Source organism: Zonotrichia albicollis, chromosome Z, assembly GCF_047830755.1.
Source record: "Zonotrichia albicollis isolate bZonAlb1 chromosome Z, bZonAlb1.hap1, whole genome shotgun sequence".
Lineage (NCBI taxonomy): Eukaryota > Metazoa > Chordata > Aves > Passeriformes > Passerellidae > Zonotrichia > Zonotrichia albicollis.
This window is the reverse complement of record NC_133860.1, coordinates 55,091,068-55,103,349: the sequence shown is the minus strand read 5'-3', so window position 1 is coordinate 55,103,349 and position 12,282 is coordinate 55,091,068. Positions and strand designations below refer to the sequence as shown.

General features: G+C 37.0%; 1 protein-coding gene across 2 annotated transcripts in view; it reads left to right on the top strand.

Moving 5' to 3' along the window:
- The window catches only part of KIF27 (kinesin family member 27), a 32,207-nt gene extending 24,286 nt beyond the window's left edge, over window positions 1–7,921 (top strand). The window contains exons 12-18 of one of the 2 annotated variants that reach the window (XM_014269034.3): window positions 22–135; window positions 1,150–1,326; window positions 2,050–2,262; window positions 3,265–3,471; window positions 5,860–6,058; window positions 6,501–6,665; window positions 7,253–7,921. In XM_014269034.3, the coding sequence (XP_014124509.2) occupies window positions 22–135; window positions 1,150–1,326; window positions 2,050–2,262; window positions 3,265–3,471; window positions 5,860–6,058; window positions 6,501–6,646 (1,056 nt within the window). In that variant the 3' untranslated portion in view covers window positions 6,647–6,665; window positions 7,253–7,921. Of the gene's footprint in view, window positions 1–21; window positions 136–1,149; window positions 1,327–2,049; window positions 2,263–3,264; window positions 3,472–5,859; window positions 6,059–6,500; window positions 6,666–7,252 lie in introns of those variants that run through there. The other variant, XM_005489797.4, reaches the window with a different exon arrangement.
- Window positions 7,922–12,282: the final 4,361 nt, after the last annotated feature.

Below are 12,282 nucleotides of genomic sequence, written 5' to 3'. Positions count from 1 at the left end.
GTGCTTTTTGTTCGTTCAAAGGAACTTCAGCTTAAGATGGAGCAACAACAGATGATCCTCAAAATTAAGGATAAAGAAATTGCTGCTTTTAAAAAGAAGAAAAAAAACTCAGTGGGAGCTCCACAGAAACTACAGGTAGTTAATCTATTCCAAATATGTGTGACCCCTGAAATAAAAAATCTTTCTTCATCTCTAGTCATCTGTTTTTGTAAACCATTTGTATGAAGAGTATTCCATCATAGTTTTGTCTTTTTTTTTTTTTCTCTCTAGCAAAAACTGGGAGTAGAGCCTAGTGGCTCTTGTACTGTACTCTTTTTGAATGAAAGAAAGGAGTGCCTTTAGTGTCTTCTCTTTTTTTTCCCCCTATAATTTGTCAAAAATACTGATTCAGAAACCTGTGAATTCAGGAGATTTGGTTATCCAGCAGTTTTGAGGGTGACCTTGATGTGTTGGGTTTTAATTGTTCTGCGCATTGTTCAGGTGTCTTATTTTGTTTGGATTCTACTCTGACATAAATTACAGTGGTTTCTGGTTTTGATTGTTGATAACAGGGTTAGAAAAGTATGTATCCTATGTAGCAGTGCCACCTACATTATTTCAGATGTGGACACTGAAATATGAATTACCCTAAGTCTTTAAAGGTGAAAAGAAATTTTAAAAGTTAAATAAAAGAAACTTTTTATGCCTTAACAGGAATATATCCTCTGATAAACTCTGGCTTCAGAATAAATTTATAATGGACCGTGCTTGCAGGTCAACAAAAAGCTGGTTTTGGGCCATTAAAATGCAATGAGGATGGGCTAGCTGGATTTTCATGGTACCATCTAAACCTAGTTGCTGTGCTTGGGTAGATGACATCTATTTATGTAAATAGTTTAGAAAATATATTCTTTAGAAAAGATACAGCATCTGACACAAGCTTGTTTATATGAGATGTAGCAACATAATATTGCTGAGGCCTCTTTTAAATCAGTCCAGTTTCTGTATTATTCTGAGTAAGGATTCTGTGGCAGAATTAATATTGGCATTAGAAATGTTAATGTCTAATACAGTTTTATCAGTAATTCTGAAGAAAGATACAGCATAAACATAACATTCTGAGTCAAAATATCCTGGTTAATACTCTCTGGATCTCTCTTGAAACTTTAGAAATTAGAAGAGCAGAAGAAGTGGCTGGATGAAGAAATGGAAAGAATTCTTCAACAGCACCAACAGTTAGCAGAACTAGAAGAAGATTTAAAGAAAAGAGAAGCCATTGTAGCGAAAAAAGAAGCATATATGCAAGAGAAAAGCTACCTGGAAATCAAGAAACTGAGATCTAGCCAGGTGATTCAAAACTCAGCACAGTTATAAGGCTAACTCAAAGATTGGTGGTGGGGGAGGGCAGATAAGGTAGCAGAGCAGGCTCAAGGGACCTCCTGTGTCTATACCACTGTGATGCAGGTATTATGTAGCTTGACCAATTGACATTTAATTTGTAATTAACACAGACAATCATTTTAATTCACTTTTTTCCCCCAAAATTGCAACAATGAAACAAACCCCAAAACCAAACAATTCTGAACTGTGGAATTGTTATTGAAGATAACATAATATATTTAATATAATTAATATAATTTAATGTTACTTTTAATATTATTAATATTATTATTATTAATAATATTAATATATTTAATATAATTTAGTATTGAATATATTAAATTATATTATAGGATTTTTTAATCTATTATTTATTAATATGACCAAATCTTTCTGTTTTCTAGAGAAAACAGCAGAGAAATGTCTTGCAATATTTACTTTTCAGCAGAAAGAGTGAATGCAAAGTATCATTGTCACATATAAAGACTAGTGCCTTTAATTTTTATTATGTAAAAAACTACATGTTGAACTTTTTTTTTTAAATGATAATTGTCCACTCAAAGTAAATGAGCTCCCATTACAAGAAACAAGCAATTTTTTCGAGTCAGAATGTGACAGTGTCATTTACTTTTTTCTTACTGGAAAGGAATATCTCATTTTTATATCTGTGGTTGTTGTGGTTTTTTTTAGGCTTTGAACAAAGATAGCATGAAATTGTCTACCCGCTTAAGTATTCTGGATCAGGAGCTGTGTGATAAAAGTATGCAGCTTCAGGGCAGCACCACTGACAAGTCAGACATTTTGGAAAAAATTCAGGCTCTCCAAATGGAAAGGGATCAGCTGCTCAGAAGGAGAAATAATATGGATGAGAAACTGAAAGATGGTAAAGTGTTGTCAACTGAAGTAAGTAAGCACCTCTGAGATAAATACAGGTTTTAGGTATTGTATTTAGAATTCCAGTCAGAACCTAAAATGTCTCCAGATATCAGGTAAGCTAGAAATAAGGAGCAGAAGTTGGATACTTTTGTAAATAGCAATTTTAGTAGAGGTGCTATGATAGCACCAATTATGTAATGGTGAATGAAGTTTAAGATCAGAGGAACGTAGGTCAGATTGTGTCTTGCCAAACTCTATTGGTCTAAGAGTCATATAATGAGAAGTAAGGGAAACAGAACTTAATCAGTTTATCACAGGGAGGTATTTTAATGTCAGGATACAGAACAAGCGAGGTATTCACATAGTCACGCCCCTTGATTTTTTTCATAGAATCTTGTGAAAAAAGCAAACTTCACCTGAAGAACTACATAGTCCTACAGTGAAAATAAGTCATATTACCTGGATGGCCCATTACTTGGAGTTGATCAGTATCATTATGTTGAACATAAAATAAATTCATATAAAATGAACTGATTACTTTTAGGTCTTGAGAAGCCATATGAGACTATGGCTGAGTGATATTGTGCTGGAAGGATCCATACTTGTCTTACTCATCAAAGTCTACTGTGCTTCAGGCCAGGCGTTTCTGCCACTTCCATACACCAATCATGGTCACCAAACTCTTTACTGATTGACTGATTAATTCATTAATCTAACAGAAAATTAGTAATTAAAAAAAATAAAATAGCAGAAGTCAAACTGTGGTGAGGATGAGAGAAGGATAAAAAGAGAAACGTGACTTCTAGTTTTGTGATGAGCCAATTCATCAACCTCTGTGTTGTGACAGGAAAAGACAAAAGTTCTAGATTTGCACTCTACATCTTGTTTTCCCCTCGGCTGTCTGTGCTACAACTAGTTCATCTTACCATAAAGTTTAGGTTCGCTCTTGAGAATGAAGTTAAAGATGTCTTGAAAGATTAATTCTGAGCTTTCTTTTAGTAAAGATCTCACTCATGTGTTCCTCTGTAGGAAGAACATATTCTTTTCCAGCTAGAAGAAGGAATTGAAGCCCTTGTAGCTGCAATTGATTACAAGAATGAAAGTATTCATAATCGCCAGCACTTACTTTGGTCATCTTCTCAGAATCTTTCACAGAGCAAGCATAATGTAATAGGGAAACTAGTTTCCCTGTCTGCTGCTGAACTCAGAGCTATCATCATCAGTTATTTCAACAAGGTTTGTTTTGGCTAATCAATACTATTTTATCCCACTTTCTATTACTATTCTAGATATTGAGATGGTGGCAGGAAATAAAAATAAATTTAAGAGGCTTTTGGTTAATATATTTTCAGGTTACATAGATCTGCGATTAAATTGTTTTTAATTTTTATGTTAGCTTAAATAGGATACTTGTGGGTTAACTGTACATCTTGTTTTAATAGATTAGCTAGAAACGTGCTACAAATCTGGAAATTACCTTGCCTTTTTCCAGTGCTCTCTGTTGCTAACTTAAGGAGAAACAACGTGTTTAAATAATGGTCTTGTATTCAAATTCTTCCTGAATGCAGAATTTCAGAAAGCTTCATAAAGCTCAGGCTGCTATTCTTATTGTGTTTTTCCTAAGTCTGGTTGTGTTGGCTTAACACAGCCTGGCTTTTAGAGGGGGCAGAGGAAGCCACAGAAGCAGCTTCTGGGACAGAAAGCTGCTCAAAGCTTCTGCTATGTTCAGCAGAGCCAGTCTCTGAAGGCTCTGACAATGGACATGTTGCTGGCCCAATTAGAGAAGTTGGTGATGCCTCTGTGATGACATATTTAAGAAGGAAAAAAAATTGCACGCAGTTCTTCTTTTCTGAGGGCTGGGGGAGGCGCCGGGGTGGCCATGTGGCTGCTGGGGCCGTGTGGCCGCTGCCACCTCAGTTTGGCCAGTGGTGAGCTGTGCCTGCCTGGCCACTTCTACCCTGCTGTGCCACCAACAGAAAGGCAGGGGGAGCAACAGCAGCTTCTCTTTCCCACACAGCCACAGCTGTCTTGGCACAGTCCACAGGGAACTGTGCCTGCTTGGCCGCTTTCAGCCAGCTGTGCTGTGGGCAGAAAGGCAGGGACAGTGGTAGTGGCGTCTCCTTGCTGGCACCCCACATCAAGAGAGGAGCTGAATGGTGCCAGCACCACAGTGGCTGGCATTGCCCATGTGGCCAACAGTGAGGGGCATGGCGAGCACTTCCCCAATACTGAGCCAAGATGATATCAGCCTTTTAGCACTGCAAAATCCCATAAGAACTTTTCAATGGGTAGAACTTGTGACCAAACAAACCTGCAGACAACAATTTTCTTCTGAGTCAGATAAAAGGAGGTGAAGACACATGAGGAGAACAACATGGTGACACTAAGGTCAGTGGAAAACCTCCTCCAGGAAGAGGAGGTGCTCCAAACATCAGAGCTGAGATTTTTCTACAAGCTGTGGTGAGGACTATAATACAACAAACTTTCACAGTATTCCATGAAGTGCATAGGGGGATGCAGAGATCTACTCACAACCCATGAGAAAAAGTGCTCATGCTGGAGTAAGTAGATGCTGAAAAGCTGTAATTTAGTTGGAAACTTGAACAGAGAGAGAGGATAGAGAAAGAGAGCCCTTGCTTTCAAGCTAGAACAGTTTATCCTTAAAAGACTATACCCCATGAACTAAAATGACCCACACCATGCAGTTTTGGGAAGGCTGCATTAACCATGGGAGGGACTCGTGTTACAGCAGGTCAGGTGGGACTGATACTCATGAAAATTAGAACCACACTAGAAAAGTTCACAGAGAATTGTCTCCTGTGGGAAGGACCCTACAGCATAGTAAAAGAAAATCTTCTCCCTAAGTGAACTGAAAAAAGATTTCAAGTGAAAAAACTGAGCAGAACTCTCACACCCTGTCTCTCTGTGCTGTCAGTGGGAAGAAAGGAGGGGCTGGAGGGGTAGAAAAACAGTGTACTAAAACTTTTATTTTAGTTCTCATTATCCTCTTTTAATTCTGTTAATACAGTTTTCATTATACCATTTAAATCTGAGCCTGTTTTGCCCTTCAAGTGTTTTCTCCTGGTCCTTATCTCAACTCATAAGCCCTTTAGTTTTTCTTTCCTCCTCCTCTGCTAAACTGTAGCAGGGGAAAATGAGTGAACAGTTTTTTGTGAGTGCCCAGCTTTTAGGCATATCAAACCACTACACCAGTGTAAACTGATACTTTGCAGTGTGTGCAGCTATGTGCTTAGGAATCATACTGACATCTGGAAGCATAAATATTAAATGCATTATGATATGGTGTCTTTGTGACCTTGGGTAAACCTTTGGTAATTTTGTAAAAAAGTTGTCTGTGGGATGCAAGTTGGAAGTCTGGAAAGCAATATTCTTTCAGTTTAAATTTTGCATAGGATGTTAAAAAGCTCCACTAGTCCATGTGATCAAAATGTATGCATTATAGTTTTAAGAGTCAACCTGTAGCAGTGGCAAGTCTATTTCCAGTATAAGCTTAATTACTTGTAGAGATCCAGAGCTTTTGTATGTTTTAATCTATTAGGCTGAAGGGTAAAAGATTTTCTTAAAACCTCTTGATAAATCAAAATAAGTGTGTTTCTTTCTAAGATTGTTGGCCTGCGTGAGTCTGAACGAAAATTACAAGTGCAGATTGAAGAACAGGAAATGAAGTCCATACACCAGAAAAACATGATGCGTGAATTAGAATCTGCACTTGAACACATCAAGTTGCAGTGTGACAGGCAGCTGACTCACCAGCGCCAAGAACATGAGAAAAAAATACAGTTTATACTGAATAATTTCAAAGGTATTTTTTTGGGGGTGGGGATTATACACCAAGTATTTTCTTTGGTCATTAACAGAGAAGTATTGTATTCCAGCTGAAAAAACGAATAAGGTTCAGAGATATATTTTGGCTGTCACTAATTCTATTGCTATGTCAGATGTCAAGGATAGACACATGATGTCCATATGAATGCAAAACCGATTATTTTTTTAAAGCAGTATCAGAGTTGTTGTATTTTCATATTGAATTTGCTGATCTTGAAAAGTCATAAGATACTGGTTCTGTTGATCTTGATCTTCTAAATACTATTACAACTAAAAGGTGGGATTGGCACAGCCTTTTTCATCTTATTTCACATTAGTTAAAACATGCACATTGCAAGCAAAATGCCATCAAGATACTCTGCCTAGCTGGGCATCTTGATTTTTGACACAGAGGCTTAAACTGATTTTATTTCTCCTAGAACAAAATAGTGAAGGTATTGCAGAAACCCTGAAAGGGTATGAAGTAAAAATCCAGCAACTGGAAAAAGATTTATTTTTCTATAAGAAAACCAGTAGAGAGCTGAAGAAGAAATTGAAGGGCCTTCTTGGAGAGTCATCTGAATAATTATTGCCATCCAGTAAATGTAAGCATATTATCTGATAATGTTTATGCAATTGTCAGTAGACTGTTTGAAGAGTGGTGAACACACAGAACTATGTCAAATAGCTGTAAAACATCATATTTTTACTGTATTGACTGTTCTTCAGGAATATATTCTACCTCTACCGCTGTTTCAAGTGAGAGACATTTGTTTATAGCTGTAGCTGTAGCAGTGGTGTGCCAATGGTTTAAATTCTTGTTCTGCTTTCTCCAGATTCTAACAACTTCAGCATCTACAATGTCAAACTGTTATGGTTAAGGCAAAGGAATTTTGTTCTCTGAAAGCCTCTGAAATCTATTGTTGCTAACCACTTTGCTATATGCCATGCATTTGATTTCTTAAAAGTTTCTGGGAGGTTGTGAATGAAAAATGCCACACTTCCAGTTACTAACTTATTTTAGCTACTTACATACTAAAGCTGAAAGAGCATTTACACATTTGAAGGGGAAAAAGAAGTGGTCTCTCTTACGACGCTGTGCTTTGACATAAAAAAACCCCAACCAACTGAACAAAACAACAACAACAACCGTTAGTATAAGTTTTTAATTGTTTCATGTCCTTCTTGCCAGAATCCAGATGTACAACAAAGCTATTCATGTGGAGGAGAAAAGAAGGTTCCGTTTCATCACTGTTTCAGTTGTCTCATACCTCTCAATGCCACCACAGTACCTCACATACCCAATATAGCCTTCTTGGCCTGTTGGTGTTTCTTTTTAAGGCTCAGCAAGACTGGCTCTTCCTCCCAATGGATGCTTCTGTTTCTTTCCACTCAGTGCCGTGCCTTCCTACAGAGAGATGCTGATCTCACACCTCTACTTCCAGAGTGAATTAGGGCTCGGCCCTTTCCCTCTAGGCAAAATAATGAGCCTGCACATTCATTACTATAAAGTACACCATCAAACTGTGAACAGGAAGATTCCAGAGACTGGATAATAAAAGAGGATGGGAAAGACTATTCTGTGTCTAGTATACACAGAAGCATGTAGTTTAGGATATGTATCTATGTGGGCAAACACTTATCCTTGGCAAATTGTAGCAGTGGGAAGAAGGGAGAACGTCCCTGTAAACTTCCAACTTTTTTCCAATGCATATATTTGCAAGTTTTATAAGAGGTACTCCACATCTAGTTATTTTTCTTTTTAATACATTATGAAACATGTTGCTCTACAATGCAATAAAACCAAAATTTGTTACTGGGCTTTAGAAATAATAAAATCCATTTGTATATTGCAGTCAAATCTGTTCAATGTCTTTTTTGTGTTGTACTAGTATAGTTGCTGATTGTTTTTCAATATATGAATATTTTCATATTTGTCATGGTTCAGTTGGTTTTAGACTGCCTACTAGGATACATGACAAGTTAGAATGGTGAGCCTTGTATTAGCAGCACCTTTTCAGATGAGATTAATGGCAAGTACCTCCTATGTTCCTGTAGATGGTGAACTTTTTTAATAGAAAGGGCAAAATGTGAGGTGCTGATAACTTTCTACCATGTTCATGCAGTAAAACCATGTTGCCTACCTATGACAGGCACTCAGAGAAGTTGTAACTTTTAGTTATTTATCTGCTGATAATTTCATTTTAGATAATAGTATTGGTGTTGTTATCCAGTCAAGAGGAAGCAGAAGTTACTTCTGATGAATTCAAGTAAAAATAGCTGTTAACAAAGTTCATGTCTTTACTAACTACAAGTAAAAGTACTTTTTGAAGTATCAGAAAATTCCCACTCTGTCAGTCTGCTCAGTACACTTTAAGCAATGAATATAAATACTAATAAAATAATTTAAAATAATTCTATACTGCTTTACTAGATTTTGTTACAGTGCCAATTCCTCATGGAAATTTTTTGGATTTTGCTTTAGATACTATCTAGACAATGGTAACACAGACTGAAAACAGGGAGGGAAGGCAATTTTCCTTAGCCACTGTAGTGGTTAAGGTGGCTATTCACTGTGGTGAATAGTAGTACTGAGTAAATTATTAACAAGCAAATCTTTTCTTCCAGGTGGTGAATCAGATTTCCAATTTCAGTTATATGTAATAGGAAAAAATACAGCAAAGTACAGATCTGTATTCTTGTTATACTGCAGCTTTGAAGGAACTTCTCTTAAACCTGAGAAAATACTGATTTTTTTAACCACTTCAGTATTGAACTTAATGTACAGAAATATTCCCAACAATATGTAGCTCTTAAATGCAAGAAAATCTGAATAGAATTTAGGAAAACAAATAGGTTTGAAATAGGTCTTGGATAACAGTACATTTTGGATGCCCCATTCATGGAAGTGCTTAGTGTCAGGCTGAACAGGGCTTTGAGCACCTTGACCTAGTGAAAGACGTCCCTGCCCTTGGCATTGGACTGCCAAGACGGTACATAACAGACTGAGATGTTGAAAGGTCCCTTCTGACCCAAAACATTCTGTGATTCTAAAATTTTATGGTCTGTGTCTTGTTTATATCTGCATGACTTTCAGCTGGAAAATGCAGATCCCAACATTTGCAGCTACCACAGAAAAAGCTCTTCTATGCCTGTTAAGTGTTAAGGAAAGTGCCATTCTCCAGAGACAGCCTAGTAATAAACAATTCCTCTGATACTACAAACACAAAGCTCAAGCATTTATTCTGCCCCATGATAACTCTCAATGCAGTATAGCTATAAAAACGCAGAGTTGTTTTTTTGTTTCTGCAGCACTCAATGTGGTACTAAATCCTGGGATATTACTTAGTGATAGTTGCTGAAGTTGAACATTACAGAATGTTAAACTATGAGTAGGAGCTGGCTGATTAGATTAGAAAACCTCTGTCAGTTACCTGGGAAAAATGCAGAGAACACAGATGTTAGAGGGAAAGAACCAGAGAAGAGACCAAAGAGTAGACAAAGCAAAATACCTATAAGTCTAAATAAGACTTTTTTTCCTAACCCTCCTAACCCTTCCTAATCTAACCCTCATAACTAAGAGTGAGGTGAGAAAGCCAGAATAAAGATGAAGCGCAAAAGACTCTCATTTACTGAACACTGAGTTCAGACTGCATAGATTCAGTGCTATCTTTAAATATGCAGTTAAAGTTCTGAAATGACAGGAACTTTCCCAGTGAAACAAAAAGTTCCACATAACAGAGTCTAGGGAGACAAGGAGGCTTGTTGGAAAGACCAAAGCACAGTGTACATATAGAGAGGAACTGGAGAAGAGAATTCTGGGATGGATATGATTAAGACAACTACAAAACTTTAAATATTATTTTTATGAATCAAACTAACAAAAATATCTCAGGTTAGGGCAAAATTTGGGAAAATACCTGCTAATGGATTGGGATAGTGAAAAGGATTATTCTCTTTCCTGGACTTCTGAATGTGTAATTCTTTCTAAGAACTAGAAAAGCAATCACCAAAAAAACAAATCCCACTGAAAGTGAGACAAGATAATTTCATTTATTAGAATTATTGAAGACCTGACAAGGATGCTGCTTTCTGGTTGAGACCAAACAAGGGCATGTGCTTGAGATTTGCTGTACTAAAGGCAGAGATAATCTGCACAGTGAGGCCCCTATAAAGCATAACTGGGTATAAAGCCCCCTAAGGTGTAACTGGGTAGACAGTAATTGGGTAGATAACTGCTGTCTGGCCAGTTATGCTTTAGCATGAAGCTTTTTTAATTTAACCCCTTTAACTGAGTCTAAATCAAAAGCCCTAACCTTTGTTCTGGCAAATCAGGAATGGAAAAAAATATATAGAATATCTCTTTAATGACATATGAAAGTAGAAGTCTATATATTTTACATTAAAAATAAATCACAGGTGTCTGTATTATGTTTTGGTTTGACTATTCAGAAATACAAGGAATGTTATGCATCATTTACAGCAGAACTTTGGAGATATTGTATATAAGTTTTACTGTCATTGGACCACCTGAGGCCTCATCCAAAGTCAAGATTGTGTCTTTAATATCAGGTAAAACATTAAACAGAATTTAGCCAAACTGGTTCAAAACCTTTTGCTAAAATTCTTAATTTGATTCAACTGGATGTGAGCCACTATTTTCACTTGATTCAAAATACTGTTTGGTTGCTGCATGTCCATTTTAATTTTGTTTGTTAGTTTGTAGCCATTTTTGATGGCTTTGCATTGGTTATATGAACTAGGAAAAGAATACTGAATTGATGCTGCCTAGTCAAAGTTGGGAATTTAGCTGAACTTCTGCAGTAAACACTAGTAATCGTAGGTGAGCAAAATGAAGTGGCATAAAAATTAAGCTGGTCTAATAAACACGCTGAATTTTGTTCTTTAATGTCAGCGACTAATGAAAAAAGGTTGCACAGGTGTTTATTTTTCCCTTTTAGAAAGCAGAAATAAAAATACAGGTGGAAGAAAGTGGGAAAGAAAAGGAAAAGCAAGAGGAAAGAAAGAAGTATTTTTAAAAATCAGTCAGGCTAAGAAGATTAAGAACTCGAAATTCTTTGCTGTATCATTTTCATTTTCCATGCACTGTTTATAAGCTTTGCTCTCAACTATCTGAAGAGAACCCATATGCATGTTGTTCTGGCTTAGGGTATTTTCCATCTGGACTCTTTCAGTTCTGGCAAATGAGATCCCATATTCCTGTTATCTCCACCAAAATTAACATGAAAATAAAAACCTACTTTGTTAAAGTTCCCTCCTTGCTTAGTTAAGAACTTTCAATAACTTCCAAGTTATTTGCTATAAATTTTTAGTATTCTTGCCACTTACAACAAGTATACTTCAGTAAATAACACAAATTCCTCTAACTTGTAAACTTCTGCTAGCTATAACCAGGTAGAAGCTGAGCTACTGAGGTACAAAGTCTATTCATGTAATGATACAGTCAGCATGAGCGATACCTGTAAACTGTGAACAGCTGAGATGAGGAATATCTCCTTGCTCTTTGATCTAATTTCTGACAGCAGTGCAGGATTCTACTGCGTGATGTCCCTCACTCTGCCGGTCAACAAGACAATGTGGCACAGGCACCTGCCCAAGTGTTCTGCTGCAGCAGAGGCCTTGCAGCGTCACAACCAATGGGCAAGGGAACATGTGCGACTAAAGAAAGGCTTAGTACTTGAATATGCCTGGAATCATCCTCATCTGCAACAAACAAAAGCTCTAGATCAGGCAAAACCTGGAATTCCCTTCAGCCAATCTCTGGTATTCCTATTTTAAGGTCTCTTAGCAGGTGTTCAATTACTTTAGTAAAAATGTTAAATGTTTTGGAGCCTGCCATGCTGTGTTACACTTTTTTTTAGTACTAGCTGAACCAATCCACAAAGGGTGTTGAGAGGTTATCCCAAGAGGAGACGGAACCAGGAAATCATCTTGTGATTCAGAATACTGTGGGAAACATCTGTTCTCATCCAAGCAAAAAAGGACATTTGATTCTACAGTTCAGCCACATGCATACTTTACACCAAAACAGGAAAAGACATCTTGAATTTCCTGAGAGGCAAGAATATTTTGGGAGAATGCCTAATTTGGCAATGCAGTTTTAAGTTGTGTTTGAGGTTTTTTTGGTCCAAGTTTGACGAAGATGTGATTTCCTGCTATGGAATGCTACTGTAGCAATACCTTTAATGTAGTAAACGTCTA